Here is an 18,420-nt window from a genome sequence, read left to right as displayed (position 1 = left end):
CATAATTGTGCGCCAGAGTGCCTTACCTGTGCGCATCTTGTACTTTGGGATTTCCTTTGAACATCATGGTGGAGGATTTGATCTTATGGTGTGGAGAAGATTTTATTATTACCGTTCTTTATTTGGACATTTTTTGAAAATTTGTACTAATATTGCTGCACTAATTTTATATATGCTGATTATAAATTTTGTTCATTAGTTATCAGTGAAATAGTCTCCATACCATTGTTATATATGCACTTATAGGGGGTTTTGTGAAAAGGAGTCTCACTTTTATTGTTATATTTTCACATTTATATTGTGTGAATGTTATATACTAGTGCTGCAGTCTTCCATATTATACTAGATGTGATAATTCCACCAATAGGGATCAGATATAACAATTACATTCACTACAAAAATACACTTTCATAAATGTAAACAAAGGCAGATCTCCTGCAACCTATTCACAGCTACTTCAATCTATGTAACATATAATATGCAAAAATAAATATACATTAAGAGCTATGAGAGTTATCTTAAAAAATTGCAAACATAAAGAGAAAGTTTATAAAGGTGAAAAGGTAGATTTCCTACAACCCGTTCCCCACTACTTCCATCTCCAATCACCATACAGTGACTTGTGCAGTAACATAAATAATAAGTCCCAGAGATTCATTCAGATGGTTTAAATCAACGCTGATCATCTTCCACCTCTTTGCAGCAACTTCAATCAACCTCCCCCACACCAGTGAGCAAACATGTCACTTACCAAAAGGTTTGTCCCCACAAGCAAGGCCCAGACACGCTTGTTTATATCCTTCCAGCAGCGCCACTCCGCTCAAGCCGGCTTCTGATGAGAACAGACTGTGCCACGGAATGTCAGACCTGCAGGTAGTATCTCCAATATCACCCGAGGTATCCAGACAATGGCCGCAATCACATTACATAGAAAATACAGAGCCATACTGGCCCTGGAGCCTCCATTGTCCACCGGTATTTGAATATTCAAATAAAGTCTGCGTATATTAATACTGGTAGACCTATTCGAGATAAATCCCGACTGGTCAGGGTGGATAAGCTTATGAATACTTCTTTTTAAGCGTGTTGCCAGTATTTTTGCTAAAATCTTTACATCCGTACCCAAGAGCGAAATCGGGCGGTACGAAGCAGGGTCCGTAGGGTCTTTACCCTCCTTGGGGATAACCACTATATTGGCTTCCAACATTGAGAAAGGCAAAGTCCCGATCGCCAGGGCCTGACTCAATGTCTCCAACAATTGTGGCAATAGAACCTCGCCATATCTTTTATAAACCTCAATTGGTAGTCCATCAGGTCCTGGTGCTTTTAGATTAGGCATCTCTGCCACCGCTTTTTGAAGTTCCTCAATAGTGATTGGGGCCTCGAGTGCTGCTAAGTCTTCTACTGATAGAGTTGGTATACTTAATTTCTCCAAAAAGGCTGCCGTTACTCCCCCTTCTCCCCCCCCCCTGAGATTTATATAAAGAACTATAATAACGATGGAATATACTATTAATAATGGTCGTTTCAGAGGTAATCTCTCCCTCTGGGGTCTTGACCGATGGTATCATTGAGGGAGCAGTATTTACTTTAACCAGCAAGGAAAGTGTACGTCCCACTTTTTCTTCCTCCCCAAAGTTCGCTTGTCGCTGAAATATGCGTCTATTATCAATCTTTCGCCTGATAGTCATCTTGTACTCTTGCTGTTTATCTAACCAAGCCTTCTGTGTAGGAGTTGGATTGGTGATATACTTCTGTTCTGCCACTAACACCGTCTTAGTAACTTCCTCCTCCCGTTTTTTCATCTCGGCTTTATTTCTAGCGATTTGCTGAATAAAAAGTCCTCTTAAAAAAGCTTTTAGTGAATCCCAAACCGCTCCCGCCGATGCCATACCCATATTACCATGAATAAACTCTTAGCTCGGTTATTACCCGGTCAGAATCCTTCAATATCTCCAGCCATGAGGGATCAATTTTCCATTTCCCAAAATGCTGCTTTTTACCTACGCGGAGTGTCAATATTAGGGGGGAATAATCTGAAACCCCTCTTGGACCATATTCCACGAGTCCACCCGTGCCAGCGCACTGCTATTCACCAAGGCCGTATCGAGTCTCGATAGGGTGGAAAAAGATGCTGAGCAGCAAGAATATTGTCGCTCCATCGGATACCGGGTGCGTCACGCATCACATAAGCCCACTTCATGTAAAAAGCGAGATAATCTCATTGCGTCCCTCGCTATTGTAGTTACAGTTGGAAATCTATCTAGAGACTTGTCCAAGACTTCGTTAAATATCCCCTACTGCTATAATGGGAATATCAGGTTTATCTATTATGAAAGATAATAACTCATGTAAAATCTCCAACTTAAATGGAGGAGGGACATATATATTGGCTATCACGTAGGGGTTGTTTTCACTTTGACAATATAGAAAAATTTACCCTCCCTTTGCATCTATACAACTATTATAGCAGGAAAACGGGACCGCCTTGTCAATCAGGATGCTAACCCCTCTTGCATATGTTGAGAATACAGAGTGAAATTGGGTTTGGAATTTCCGACCTTGGAGAAACCGAATCGTCTCGCCCGTCAGATGTGTCTCTTGCAAGCATAGCAATCCGGGTCCTTTACCCTCTAATGCTGATAGTACCACATCTCTTTTGGTCGGATCTCCCAAACCCTGCACATTCCACGATATTACCTTAATTCTTTTCACCTGCATCTCGTCTTGACAGCCTATAGATCGGGCAAGGTAAAGAAAAAATGTAGTGGAGAGTGAGGAAAAAAGAGAAGGAAACAAAATATAAAAAGAAAGAGAGAAGAAAAAAAAAACTTCCCCTTTTCCCTTAAGTTTACACACATGCCTCATGCATAATTCATAGTAGTTTAAATTCTTTCCCACCCCAACGTGATATTTTCTCCTATCGCCCCCTGTATAATACATTTTTAAATTTGTGTATGCTTGTATTGTTATTATTGTTGCACCCTTAACCCACCTTCCCACCCCATCACTCCCACCCCCCAACTTTCCAACCTCCCCTCCCCCGTCCCACCCCCTTGCCCCACAGGGCTCCCCCCTAGGGGTACGCTCATGACCTTCTTACATCCCTCCCACCACATACTTACACCATTCCTACTAGGTGCTTCCACCAAAAACCTACATCCAGACAGGGAGCCCAATTGTCCCACTCTACACACACCTATTTATATTCCACAATCCCTTGCTGCTCAACCCCTACCCCACTCCTAGTTTGTGCACAATACAAATGCAAATTTTCATATGGCATACCCCATCCCCCTCCCCAACCCCCCCACATCAAATATTAATCAATAATATATTTAAATCAACATAACTGCCCAATAATATATGTTTATAAGTCTTTTTTGTTTTCTTCTAGCCATTGGGCTGCCTCCTTTGGCATGTTAAAGAAGGAAGTCCTTCCAAGTGCAACCACCCTTAGGCGAGCCGGGTAGAGGAGCGCATACTCTATCTTGTATTTTAGCATCTCTCGCTTAACTGATGTAAATTCAGCTCTTTGTTTCTGAAGATCGGGAGAGAAGTCAGAGTATAAAGAGACCCTAGCTCCCTTAAACCTAATATCTCCCCTCACCCTGGCCTCTCGCAGTAGGGACACTTTATCCTGATAATTGAGGATTTTGATCATTATGGGCCTAGGGTGCTCCTCCACATGGCGAGCTTTTACAGGGGCACGATGTGCCCACTCTATTGCAAATAGAGAACTAAGTGCTGTAGCCCCAAAAAGTTCTCGGGAACCACCCCTCAAGAAAACCAATCAAATTAATTCCCTTGCAGTACTCAGGGAGACCTATCACCCTAATGTTGTTTCTTCGGTTCCTGTTCTCCATCTCATCAAGTTTGTCCGCTTGTGTAATGATTATCTTTTTAAGCGATTCAACTTCCTGCTTCACAGGCCTCAGCTCGTCCTCGATCGCACCTACGCATTCCTCAAGCTCAGAAGTCCTTAATAAAGTCCTATTCAATTCTTGTCTCATAGATAATAGTTCCTCCTTTATAGATCTTAACTGGGCATCAAAACTGGATACTTACATTCTTTAATTGCATTCAATATATCTCTTAATGTGGGCTCCTCCTCCAAAGTACCCGATGTAGATATGTGGGTGCTGGTTAGCGTTGCTTCCGTGTTTGTTATTGCCATTGCTGATTTACCTCCCTCTGATGCCTTGCTGCCGCCAAGCTTAACAACCGATGGAGTGGGGGGGTTGGCCGAGGAGTGGCCTTGACTCTTTCTATCGGTGGAAGAGTTTTTAGAGTCTTTAGGATCTTTATTATGCGAGTTTACTTGCTGGGTACTTGATTTACCAGGTGAGGACGGGCCAGAATGGGCATATCGCTCCAGTTTTGAGCCGCCGCTAAAGCCATTTGGTTTGTTTTATCCTTAGTGGAGCGAGTAAATTGTGAACCCTCTGGGGGTGGTTGCTCTTCGAGAGATCTTTTTCTAGACATGGTTAATCTAAAAAGCCACGTGGATCTCGCCCTATAAGTAATCAGTGGGCCTCTCTTTCACTCACCCAGCCTTCTATATACCTGACCCTACAACCAGCGCAGGCTGAGGAGAGGGGAAGAGGAGAAAAAGATACAGAGGCCCCCCCTCCACCCCCTCCCTAGTCCCAGACCCCGCAGTAGTGCAGGGGAAGGAACTGTCAGCCCAGTTTTGGACGCAGACTAGACGAACGAGGGAAAAGGTATATATTGCGCTCCGTTAAGTTTGAGTTTAAAGCGCGACATAGGAGGGGGGGTAGCAACATCGGGGCGTCTCCCCCGCTATAGCTAACACTCACCCACGTAGTAAAAGAATGGCAATAGTTAATGGTTAATAATTAATGAATGACCTCCAGCCTCTTCACCCCCCAGCAAAATGTCCCATTAGCAAGAAACAAGCTGCGTCAGTATGTAAATATGAGCCTATGTACGCAGGATATCAGGCAGAACAGTTCAAGTAAAAGTAAAATAGGAGTAACCTTGAAGTCTATTTCCATAAAACAGTACAATTGCAGTTGCAAAAAACTAAGAAAAAAGCACTTATCTCAGTCACTGAGCCATAGCAGTATACTGCTCCATAAGCAGGGCTCAAGTCCTGCGGGAACGCATGGGAACGGCGTTCCCGTACTATTTCCACAACAGGAACGCCGTTCCCATTAGCCGACTGAGGCTATTCAGTGCGTAGCCGCCGCTCCTCTGCCGCCCGAGTGACTGGTTGCTAGGCTAGGGCCACTCCGCATCTAGCAACCGGTCACGACGCCGGCCGTACACGTGGGCACGCACTGGAGTCAGCGCAGCCAGCGACAGACACATGCCGCTGGGATCCGGACTGTCTCCTCCCTCCCCTCTACCCAGTGCCAGACAGTCCAGGCCTCCTGGGGCCACAGCCGCTGCACTGCTTCCAGTTTACCCGAGAAGTAAACCAGGTTAGTCACGAGTATGTTAAGTTGCACTTTGCATTACTCCGCCAAAACTCTGCAATACCCAATACTCTGCATTACTCCACCAATACTCTGCATTACCCCACCAATACTCTGCATTACCCAATACTCTGCATTACTCCACCAATACTCTGCATTACCCCACCAATACTCTGCATTACCCCACCAATACTCTGCATTACTCCACCAATACTCTGCAATACTCAACACTCTGCATTACTCCACCAATACTCTGCATTACTCAATACTCTGCAATACCCCACCAATACTCTGCATTACCCCACCAATACTCTGCATTATTCCACCAATACTCTGCATTACCCCACCAAAACTCTGCATTACCCCACCAATACTCTGCATTACTCAATACTCTGCATTACTCCACCAATATTCTGCATTACTTGATACTCTGCAATACCCCACCAATACTCTGCATTACTCGATACTCTGCAATACCCCACCAATACTCTGCATTACTCGATACTCTGCATTACTCCACCAATACTCTGCATTACTCGATACTCTGCAATACCCCACCAATACTCTGCATTACCCCACCAATACTCTGCATTACTCAATACTCTGCAATACCCAATACTCTGCATTACCCCACCAATACTCTGCATTACTCCACCAATACTCTGCATTACTCCACCAATACTCTGCATTACTCCACCAATACTCTGCAATACTCAATACTCTGCATTACTCCACCAATACTCTGCATTACTCAATACTCTGCAATACCCCACCAATACTCTGCATTACCCCACCAATACTCTGCATTACTCCACCAATACTCTGCATTACCCCACCAATACTCTGCATTACTCAATACTCTGCATTACTCCACCAATACTCTGCATTACTTGATACTCTGCAATACCCCACCAATATTCTGCATTACTCGATACTCTGCATTACTCCACCAATACTCTGCATTACTTGATACTCTGCAATACCCCACCAATACTCTGCATTACCCCACCAATACTCTGCATTACTCAATACTCTGCAATACCCAATACTCTGCATTACCCCACCAATACTTTGCAATACCCCACCAATACTCTGCATTACTCCACCAATACTCTGCATTACCCCACCAATACTCTGCATTACTCAATACTCTGCATTACTCCACCAATACTCTGCATTACTTGATACTCTGCAATACCCCACCAATACTCTGCATTACTCGATACTCTGCATTACTCCACCAATACTCTGCATTACTTGATACTCTGCAATACCCCACCAATACTCTGCATTACCCCACCAATACTCTGCATTACTCAATACTCTGCAATACCCAATACTCTGAATTACCCCACCAATACTTTGCAATACCCCACCAATACTCTGCATTACTCCACCAATACTCTGCATTACTCCACCAATACTCTGCATTACTCAATACTCTGCATTACTCCACCAATACTCTGCATTACCCAATACTCTGCAATACCCCGCCAATACTCTGCATTACCCAATACTCTGCAATACCCAATACTCTGCAATACCCTGCCAATACTCCGCAATACCCTGCCAATACTCTGCAATACCCTGCCAATACTCTGCATTACATACCCTGCCGATACTTACTCTGCCATACTTACCCTGCCAATACTCTGCAATACCCTGCCAATACTCTGCAATACATACCCTGCCGATACTTACTCTGCAATACTTACCCTGCCAAGACTCTGCAATACTTACCCTGCAATACCCAGCAATGCCCTGCCAATAATCTGCAATACCCAGCAATAATCTGCCATACCCTGCCAATACTCTGCAATACCCTGCCAATATTCTGCAATACCCTGTCAATACTTACCCTGCCAATACATATTCTGCTAATACCCAGGCATACCCATCCATGCTCAGCCAAAATATTATTGGGGGAGATGACGTGGATATTACAGTGAGGGAGATGTATATTGCAGTGGGGACTATATGGTGGTGACATTTTCACAGGTTTTTGCAAATTCAATTATTATTTGCTGATCCGAAAAATGATCCGATCTGTGACTCTGATCCAAGGAATGATCTGATTCGTGAGTTTTTTGATCCGTTTGCCGATAATCTTGCACGGCAAGGGCAACGTTATTCCAGTTTGTGGGATATTTTGTAATTTGCTGTATTTGAATTTGGAAGAGGGTGTATTTGTGTTAGAAATTCCCTGCGAGGGAAAGATCACCCATTGTGTTGATTATTCTGTTTGACAAGTTAACTTATTTTGTTTTTGTAAACTGGCACTTTACAATGAATGTACTGTATTTTCTGTGAAATATACATGCATATGAGGGTACCTTTATTTATTTTTATTTTTTTTGGTGGGGGAGTGGATCTTGGGTGGGAGTTCCCACACTTTTTTCCCCAGGACTTGACTCCTGTCCATAAGGAAATAGTACTCAGAACTGCCGGGTCCGCCAGGTCTTCCCCTCACTACAATGCGATGTGTAATACCTCGTGTTTCAAGCAAGCAACACAGCCTCTCTGGTTTATTCTATGGCCAAAAGCTCAGAGGAGCCGGAGTCTCACCACCTCGATCCACACTAGCAGGTGGGGGAGAGAGCTGGAGAAGGACGGGAGAGAGGGAGGGGGACTTGCTCAGAGATGCGGTGGGATGCCTTCCAACGGGGGTCACCTCCCTCCTTCGCAGGAAGGCGTCAGCTGACCAGAGCCTGAGACGCCGAACAAGCCATCCCGCCGAGCGTGTCAGTGAGCGGAGCGGAGGGAGGAGAGCAGCAACAGTCTCTCACTGATTCTCATCCTCTCGCCTTCCGCCCTACTGTCCTACTGTGACGACCGTTCGTCTGTTTCTTGTGTCATGCTAGTCTCATATGGAAAGTGAAGAGGTTACTTACCATACGAAAATTCTCCTCCGACAGAATACAACTTCAGAAGTGATGTAATGTGTTGAATAGTTTTGTATTAATTCTTTTGTTTCTGAGTTCACGTACAATAAAATTTTTATAGTTTGCACATCCAGCTTTCTCAGACAAAAAAAATCTGAATCGGCTATCAAAAGCACAATACTAACTATCCAAAAATTGTCAGATCGTTTGGACAAAATTTTACTACTGATTTTAGTATCGTGTGTATGGGCCTTTAGTCCGTAGGGTTCAATATTGAGTTGGCCCACCCTTTGCAGCTATAACAGCTTCATCTTTTCTGGGAAGGCCGTCCACAAGGTTTAGGAGGTTGTCTATGGGAATGTTTGACCATTCTTACAGAAGTGCATTTGTGAGATCATGCACTGATGTTGGATGAGAAGGCCTGGCTTGCAGTCTCCACTCAAATTAATGCTAAAGGTGTTCTATATCAGGTTGAGGTCAGGACTCGGTGCAGACCAGTCAAGTTCCTCCACCCCAAACTCACTCATCTATGTCTTTATATACCTTGCTTTGTGCACTGCCCCAAATCATTTGGTGAAGGGGGATTATAGTGTGGGGTTGTTTTTCAGAGGTTGGGCTTGGCCCCCGAGTTCCAGTAAAGGGAACTCTTAAGATGTCAGCATACCAAGACGATTTGGAAAATGTCATGCTCCCAACTTTGTGGGAACAGTTTGGGGGTGGCCCCTTCCTATTTCAACATGACTGCGCACCAGTGCCAAAGGCAAGGTCCATAAAAACATGGATGAGTGAGTTTGGGGTGGGGGAACTTGACTAGCCTGCACAGAGTCCTGACCTCAACCTAATGGAACACCTTTGGGATGAGTTAGTGCAGAGGCTGCAAGCCAGGCCTTCTCATCCAACATCAGTGCCTGACCTAACAAACGTGCTTCTGGAAGAATGGTCAAACAGTCCCATAGACACACTCCTAAACTTTGCAGCAGCCTTCCCAGAAGAGCTGAAGCTGTTATAGCTGCAAAGGATGCGCCAACTCAATATTGAACCCTACAGCCAAAGACTGTGATGCCATTACAGTTCATGTGCGTTTAAAGGTGAGTGTCCCAATACTTTTGGTAATATAGTGTAACAGTCCAAGATTGGATATTTTGGCTCCATACACACTGGCTTAAAAAAATTGCTGCTACTACAGGAGATTTGTGTTCTGCCTGTAGAAGCAGCTCCATGTTCTCCTATGTCTCCATACACATTGGGGCGATTACAGACATATTTTGAGCTCAACATTTAGAGGCAGGAAAAAAAACTCTTCTGCTTTGTGTTTCTGATTGGAGCTTTCTGGGAAGAAAAAATGCAAAACTCTCCTAAACTCGTCTAAACTTTGTACAATAAACTCTCTATATGAAAGATTTTTTTCTGCCAAGGGAACTGACTTTTTTAAGCCCAGTGTGTATGGAGCCTTATGGAGTCTAAAGATGGAATTTGATGACATTCTCATATTTCTATATGAATTGTAAAAAATGGCCTGGTCACTTAGCAGCCAAATCTTCCGGGGGCTGAAGTGGTCAAAAAATTGCTGCTACTACAGGAGTTTTGTGTTCTGCATGTAGAAGCAGCTCCATGTTCTCCTATGTCTCCATACACATTGGGGAGATTACAGACATATTTTGACCTCAACATTTTGGGGCAGGTAAAAAAAAAAAACTCTTCTGGTTCAGCTTTCTGATTGGAGCTTTCTGGCAGAAAAAACGCAAAACTCTCCTAAACTCATCTAAATTTTGTACAATAAACGCTCTGTATGAAATTTTGTTCTGCCAAGGGAACTGACATTTTTTTAAGCCAACTGTACATGGAGCCTTATGGAGCCTAAAGTTGGATTTTGATGACTTTCTTATATTTCTATATTATTTATGTGGTTTAGATATAAAGCTTTCCCAGAATATTATTGTCTCAGTCAGTCCTGTTATACTCACTGTAATTCCTCTATCCGGCTTGTTGTCAGAGCTTCCATCAGATCCCTGAAATGAGGACCCTCCAGATTGTTATAAGACAGGTTCAGTGTCCTCAGTGTCTGGTTATTTCTTATTCCAGATGCCAGGTGGGGGCAGGAACTGTCTGTCAGGTGATTATTATACAATCTGTAGAAGAAGAGAAGAATGTTACCAGAAGAAAATGATTATCTCCCCCAGAAATGAATGGAACTCATTTGTTTTTATTGGAATCATTAATATGAGATCACTTTATAAAACACGATCGATCATCTACACTATTGGAGGATTTCTCTTTTTGTGGATCCCAATTACTAAATGTGACATGAGAAGTGGATGAGGTGGTGTGATCCATTCATGATTCCTGTATGGGGATTGGACCATACACACTCACACTGACCTCTAGGCTTTCACCTCCAACCTTCTGCTAAGTCTTGGATTCAGTTGTGTGAATTCACTTTGATGGTCACAGAAGTCTCACTCATGTTGTGGAAACGTCATTGACTAAAAGTGATACCATTGTACTTTGGGATTTCCTTTGAACATCATGGTGGAGGATTTGATCTTATGGTGTGGAGATTTTTTTATCACCGTTCTTTATTTGGACTTTTTAAAAAAAAATTCTACTAATATTGCTGCACTAATTTTATATATGCTGATTATAAATTCTCTTCACTAGTTATCAGTGAAATAGTCTCCATACCATTGTTATATATACACTTATAGGGAGTTTTGTGTTGAGGAGTCTCACTTTTATTGTTATATTTTCACATTTATATTGTGTGAATGTTATATACTAGTGCTGCAGTCTTCTATAATATATTAGATGTGATAATTCCACCAATAGTGGTTAGATATAACAATTACATTCACTACAAAAATACACTTTCATACATGTGAGCAAAGGCAGATCTCCTGCAACCTATTCACAGCTACGTCCATCTATATAACTTATAATATGCAAAAATAAACATGAAGAGCTATGAGAGTTATCTTAAAAAAATTGAAAACATCAAGAGAAAAATTATAAAGGTAAACAAGTGGATTCTCTTCAACCCATTCACCACTACTTCCATCTGCAATCACCATACAGTGACTAGTGCAGTAACAGAATAAGAAGTCCCAGAGATTCATCCAGATGGTTTAAATCAATGCTGATCAATTGTGACCTCTTTGCAGCAACTTTAATCAACCTCCCCCTCACCAGTGAGCAAACAAGTCCCTTAGCAAAAGGTTTGTCCCCACAAGCAAGGCCCAGACACGCTTGTTTATATTCCTCTAGCAGCGCCACTCCGCTCAAGCCGGCTTCCGATGAGAACAGACTGTGCCACGGAATGTCAGACCTCCAGGTAGTATCTCCAATATCACCCGAGGTATCCAGACAATGGCCGCAATCACTTTACATGGAAAAGAAAAAGCCTCCATAGTGCATAATCCTTAAATATATATACAATCACAGATTGTACACTTCCATCATATACACGAGTATACACAGAACTCAGAGCACACACCGCTCCGGACTGCAGCCGTGTATGATGGAGTCCAGGCTGTGACATGGAGGCTTTTTTCCTTTCTATGTAATGTGATTGCGGCCATTGTCTGGACACCTCGGGTGATATTGTATTTTTGCACATTATATGATATATAGAGTGAAGTACCTGTGAATAGGTTGGAGGAGATCTGCACTTCCTCACATGTATGAAAGTGCATTTTTGTAGTCATTTACATTTTTATTATTGATCACTATTGGTGGAGTTATCACATCTACATTAGAAGTGTTGGTATTCGGACACATTGTAGGTTGCAGATTTCTCATTTGTCTCATCACACATTGGGAGTTATTTACAAAATGCAAATCCACTTTGCACTACAAGTGCAAAGTACACTTGAAATTGCACTGAAAGTGCACTTGAAAGTGCACTTGGAAGTGCAGTCGCTGTAAATCTGAGGGGAAGCTCTGCTGATTTTGTCATCCAATCATGTGCAAGCTAAAATGCTGTATATTATTTTCCTTGCATGTCCCCCTCAGATCTACAGCAACTGCAACTTCCAAGTGCACTTGTAGTGCCAAGGGAATTTGCCTTTCGTAAATAACCCGCATTTTGTCACTAAGTGTAGGGCTCTATACATAGAACTATATTATACCATTTGTACTTCTATATCAGACTTCCTGCTGGCGGCTGGTTTTCATTCATTCGATTTTCACAAAGTTGTTCATGTTTTTTAGTGCAGATATTTCATTTTTTTAAATTTTTATATCCAGCTTTAGAGAACTGTCTCATATTAGTGATATATAGAGACAACCAGGAGATGAAATATATCTCCATTACTATGATTTAATTTATATAGTTTATACATACACTATATTACCAAAAGTATTGGGACGCCTGCCTTTACAAGCACATGAACTTTAAAGGCATCCCAGTCTTAAGCCTCGTACACACCATCAGATTTTCTGATGACCGTTCTTCCATTTTTTTGTGACATGCTAGTCTCATATGGAAAGTGAAGAGGTTACTCACCATATGAAAATTCTCATCTGACAGAATACAACTTCAGAAGTTATGTAATGTGTTGAATAGTTTTGTATGTATTCTTTCATTTCTGAGCATGCGTAGTCTTAGCCCTTGTACATACAGTTGGACAGTCCAATGGACAATGTCCGATAGGACCGTTTTGTCGGATAATCCGACAGTGTGCTCCTTCGGACTGATCCATCGGAGTATCTGATGGACCAAGTTTTCCAGCTGGGCTATAAAATTTTCCGACAACATGATCCGATCGGACTTTGTCCGATCATGTGTAGCGAATTCCGATCGGACAAAGTGCCACACATGCTCAGATCGAATTCCTAGACCAAAGCTATTGGCTACTAGCCTGAACGTAGTCCTGTCCTAAAGAAATAATGTCATCACGTTAAGTACGATCGGATTTTCTGACAACTTTGTCCGACTGTGTGTATGCAACAGTTTCAGACAAAATCCGATGGATTTGGATGTCGGAATGTCCGACCGTGTGTACAAGGGCTAACTCTTACAAATTTTTAGATGAAAACCATACTTATTAAATGAAAATCAGACGCTGAGCTCACTTATGATAAAAAATGTTATAGTCGGCACATCCAGCTTTTATCAGACTAAAAATCAGAATTGGCAGTCGAAAGCACCATACCAACGATCCAAAAAATCGGCAGATTGTTTACTTCCGATTTTCGTATAGTGTCTATGGGCCTTTAGTCCGTAGGGTTCAATATTGAGTTGGCCCACCCTTTGCATCTATAACAGCTTCATCTTTTCTGGGAAGGCCATCCACAAGGTTTAGGAGTGTGTCTATGGGAATATTTGACCATTCTTCCAGAAGTGCATTTGTGAGGTCAGGCACTGATGTTGAATGAGAAGGCCTGGCTCACAGTCTCCACTTAAATTCATCCCAAATGTGTTCTGTCAGGTTGAGGTCAGGACTTTGTGCAGACCAGCCAATTTCCTCCACCCCAAACTTGCTCATTTGTGTCTATATGGACCTTGCTTTGTGCACTGCCCCAAATCATTTTGTGGAGGGGAGATTATGGTGTGGGGTTGTTTTTCAGGGATTGGGCCTGGCCTCTTAGTTCCAGTGAAGGGAACTCTTAAGGCATTGGCATACCAAGACATTTTAGACAATTTCATGCTCCCAACTTTGTGAGAACAGTTTGGGGATGGCCCCTTCCTGTTCCAACATGACTGCGCACCAGTGCACAAAGCAAGGTCCATAAAAGACATGCATGAGCAAGTTTGGGGTGGAGGAACTTGACTGGCCTGCACAGAGTCCTGACCTCAACCCCATCGAACACCTTTAGGATTAGTGATGGATGAACTTCCGACGGGACGTTTCGCGAACGCGGATCACGAACACGGCCGATAGATCGCAAACCGGAACATTCGCGGCGGGCCCCATTGACTTCAATGGGAGGCGAACTTTGCAAACCTACAGGTCAAATTTGCAGCCACAAAATAATTAATAGCTGTGCAAACATAGTCCCACCACATGGCCAATGACATAACACATGTATGAGGTAAGTCTGGGATCGACAACTACAAGCATTTTTTTTTTATATGGGAAATTGTTGTGACAATTCAGGACTGTGGAGCGCATGAAGGCAATGGAGGAGACGGAAGGTCAGGGTAGGCAAAGAAGAGGGTGCAGGAGATGATCACCAGCACCGTGATATAGAGCACTGACACCTGCCCTGTGATAGAGTCATCTGACACCAGCACCGTGATAGAGAGCACTGACATCAGCAGCGTGACATAAAGCACTAACACCAGCACCGTGATATACAGCACTGACAGCAGCACCGTGATAGAGAGTACTGACATCAGCAGCGTGACATAAAGCACTAACACCAGCACCGTGATATACAGCACTGACAGCAGCACCGTGATAGTGAGCACTGACATCAGCAGCAAGACATAAAGCACTAACACCAGCACCATGATATACAGCACTGACAGCAGCACCGTGATAGAGAGCACTGACATCAGCAGCGTGACATAAAGCACTAACACCAGCACCGTGATATACAGCACTGACAGCAGCACCGTAAGCAGCCCCAGGAGGAAGTCAGCATAGCACAGGGATGGTGGGAGCCCCTCATAATGAGCATAGCACAGGGATGGTGGGAGCCCCTCATAATGAGCATAGCACAGGGATGGTGGGAGCCCCTCATAATGAGCATAGTACAGGGATGGTGGGAGCCCCTCATAATATGCACAGCAGAGCTACAGCCCCAGGAGGATGTCAGCAGAGAACAGGGATGGTGGGAGCCCCTCATAATAAGCAGCCCCTGGAGGAAGTCAGCACAGCACAGGGATGGTGGGAGCCCCTCATAATGAGCATAGCACAGGGATGGTGGGAGCCCCTCATAATATGCACAGCAGAGGTACAGCCCAAGGAGGAACTCAGCACAGCACATGGATGGTGGGAGCCCCTCATAATAAGCAGCCCCAGTAGAAATATGACACCGCTCAACCTCTTCAAAGAGTATGGAGGATAGTACGGTGTGCTTTTTTTGGACAAGGAAGTGAGCCAAATGAAGAAAGAAGGTCTGTGTGCTCGATTAAAAAAATTGTTTATCGACATATACATGGTCTACTGGTCACATGTGTTGAATTCCTCCGAGATCCATGCCTCATTCATTTTTAGAAATGTGAGGTAGTTAACACTGTCGTGAGCTAGGCGAGTACGCTTATCGGTCACGATCCCCCCTGCTGCGCTGAACGTCCTTTCGGACAGGACACTGGACGAGGGGCAAGCCAACAGTTCAATTGCAAATTGGGCAAGCTCTGGCCAGAGGTCAAGCCTGCCCACCCAGTAGTTCAGGGGTTCATCACTCCTCAGAGCGTCCACATCGGCCATTAACCCGATGTAGTCGGACACCTGACGGTCTAGGCGTTCCCTGATGCTGGATCCGGATGACACCTGTCGATGGGTCGGCTGAAAGAATGACCTCATATCAGAAGTCACCAACACATCTTCAAACTGGCCTCTTCTTGCAGGTGCTGTTGGATTGGTACCCGCAACTCCTTCTCTGGGAGTGGGAATTGCTCCTCTGCCAGCGCACGCAAAAGCAGAATGCAGCATTTCCCGAAGCAAGGCCTGGAAGTGCTCCATTCTGACAGCCCTCTGTGACGGCGGTAACATTTCTGCCATTTTGTGTTTGTACCGGGGGTCTAAGTACGTTGCTACCCAGTACTGGTCTTTGACCCTTATGCTTTTTATACGGGGGTCCCTATTAAAACACTGGAGCATGAAGGCCCCCATTTGCACTAAACTGGAAGTGGTGTGGTGGCCTGGCTCCTGCTCATCATCCAGGATAATGTCATCCTCTTCATTCTCCTCTCCCCATCCACGCACAACAGGGATCCCAGAAAGGTTTAAAGCATGCTCTTCTTGCTCCTCCTCATCCGCCCCGGCACCATCCTCCTCTAACTCCTCTTCAGACTCCTGTTGTTGACTTGTCTCAGATAGAGTAGCCCCCCTGGGAATTCATCCAGCATTGCGACTTCCTCATCTTCCCGCTCCTCCACAGCTTGATCAATGACACGACGCAATACACGCTCCATAAAGAAGGCATAAGGTACCATGTCACTGATGGCGCCATGGCTGCGACTGACCAGTTTGGTGATCTCCTCAAATGGGCGCAGAAGTCTGCATGCGTCGCGCATGAGCAGCCACTGGGGCGGTGAAAAAACCCCCAGCTCCCCAGAACCGGTTCTGCCGCAGAGTTCATACAGGTAGACGTTAACTGCACGTTTCTGCTGGAGCAGCCTATCAGGCATATAGAAGGTTGAGTTCCATCGCGTCGGGCAATCGCAAATAAGACATCTGACCGGCAGATTGTGTCACCGCTGAATGTCAGCAAGGCGCGCCATGGCCGTGTTAGATCTTCTGAAATGGGCCGAGATTTTCCTTGCCTGCCGCAAGATGTCCTGGACCCCAGGGTATTTGACAACGAATCGCTGCACGACCAAGTTTAAGACGTGTGCCATGCATGGCAGGTGCGTGATTTTGCCCTGTTTCAATGCGCTAAGCAGATTGGCACCGTTGTCACACACTACTTTACCAACTGTCAAATTGAGCGGTGTTAGCCACTCATCTGCCTGTGAACGCAAAGCTGAAAGGAGTGCCGGGCCAGTGTGGCTCTTGGCTTCCAGGCACAACAGACACAGCACGGCATGGCAACGTCTCACCTGGCATGTCGAATAGGTTCTGGGGAGCTTGGGCGGTGCAGTGGAAGAGATGCTAGCAGCGGAACAGGAGGAGTCAGCCGAGGAGGAGAGGGAGGAGGATGGAGTAGGAGGAGGAGGAGAAGAAGAGTCAGGCCTGCATGCAATCCGTGGCGGTAAAACCAAATCTACACGGGTGCCACGGGTTACATGCTTGACGGCCGTCAGAAGGTTCACCCAGTGGGCAGTAAAAGTGATATACCTTCCCTGCCCGTGTTTGCTAGACCACATGTCTGTGGTCAGATGTATCTTGGCACCGACACTGTGTGCCAGAGATACATTCACTTGCCGCTGAACATGGCCATATAGCTCTGGGATGCCCTTCTCTGAGAAATACTTCCTTCCTGGGACCTTCCATTGTGGTGTTCCAATGGCCACAAATTTGCGAAAGGCCTCCGAGTCCACCAGTTTATATGGCAGTAGTTGGCAGGCTATGAGTTCTGACAAGCCAGCCGTCAACCTTTGGGCAAGAGGGTTATCCGGCGTCATCATTTTTTTACGCACGAACATTAGGCCCACGGAAACCTGCCTTTTTGCAGAAAAACGTGAGCTTGGCGTGATGGAAGGTGGAGTGGAGGACAAGAGAGGAGAGAGGAGAAGAAGTAGAAGACGAGGCTGGACGGTGAGAGCCTGGAGTGTGGCTTTGTGTGTTCCGTTGCTCCCACTGGGCTCGGTGATGGCTGCTCATGTGCCTTCTTAAGGCGGTCATCCCTAGGTGAGTGTTGGGCTTAACGCGACTAATGCGTTGACTGCAAAGATTGCAGATGGCAACGCTATTGTCAGCAGCGAACACATTAAAAAAAGCCCACACTGCGGAGCCATGTGCCAGTGTCCTGGGAGCGCCAGATGTGACCGTACATGGTCGATGACTCGCTCCTGATACATTTGCAGTCTGCTTTGGCCCTCCTGTGCAATGTAAGTTATTCCTGCTTTTCCTCCCTATCTGCTGGTCCATATCTCCCTCTGAACTCCCCTCCTCTTCCTCTCTTGTGGGCACCCACGTGACATCACTAGACATGTCATCATCGACGTCACCTTCCCCATCGCTATAAGTAGAGATCTCGGAGTAGGCAGCGACACCGGGGACCAACCTCCTCCTTGGGCTGATCTGGGTACTGTTGTCAGACTGCTGAGTAGCGGTTGTTGCTACCTCCTCTTCCTGATCCAATACCAAGAGTGACTGCGCATCAAAAATGTCTTGATATGGATCGGAAAATAATTCCTGTGACTCAAGCGGAAGGTATGTGGTGGTGGTGGTGTTGTTGGTGGTAGTGTCTTTGGGGGTGCACATAGCAGAGAGTGAAGAAGAGGGTGTAGATCAAGAGGATGAGGAGGGTGCAGAAGAGTAAGGCTG

General features: G+C 44.9%; 1 protein-coding gene across 7 annotated transcripts in view; it reads right to left on the bottom strand.

Moving 5' to 3' along the window:
* The window catches only part of LOC143942800 (NACHT, LRR and PYD domains-containing protein 3-like), a 415,453-nt gene that overhangs the window by 68,806 nt on the left and 328,227 nt on the right, over positions 1-18,420 (bottom strand). For 6 of the 7 annotated variants that reach the window (XM_077464200.1, XM_077464197.1, XM_077464199.1 and 3 more), the window contains exon 10: positions 10,288-10,452. The exons of the other annotated variant lie outside the window; for it this stretch is intronic. In XM_077464200.1, coding sequence (XP_077320326.1) covers positions 10,288-10,452 — 165 coding nt within the window. The remainder of the gene's footprint in view (positions 1-10,287; positions 10,453-18,420) is intronic. 7 annotated transcript variants of the gene reach the window in all.

Source organism: Lithobates pipiens, unplaced genomic scaffold, assembly GCF_037356315.1.
Source record: "Lithobates pipiens isolate NorthernLeopardFrog02 unplaced genomic scaffold, aLitPip1_a1.2 Scaffold_30, whole genome shotgun sequence".
Taxonomy (NCBI): Eukaryota; Metazoa; Chordata; class Amphibia; order Anura; family Ranidae; genus Lithobates; species Lithobates pipiens.
Note: the sequence above shows the minus strand (reverse complement) of the source record. Positions and strands in the feature narration are given on the sequence as shown.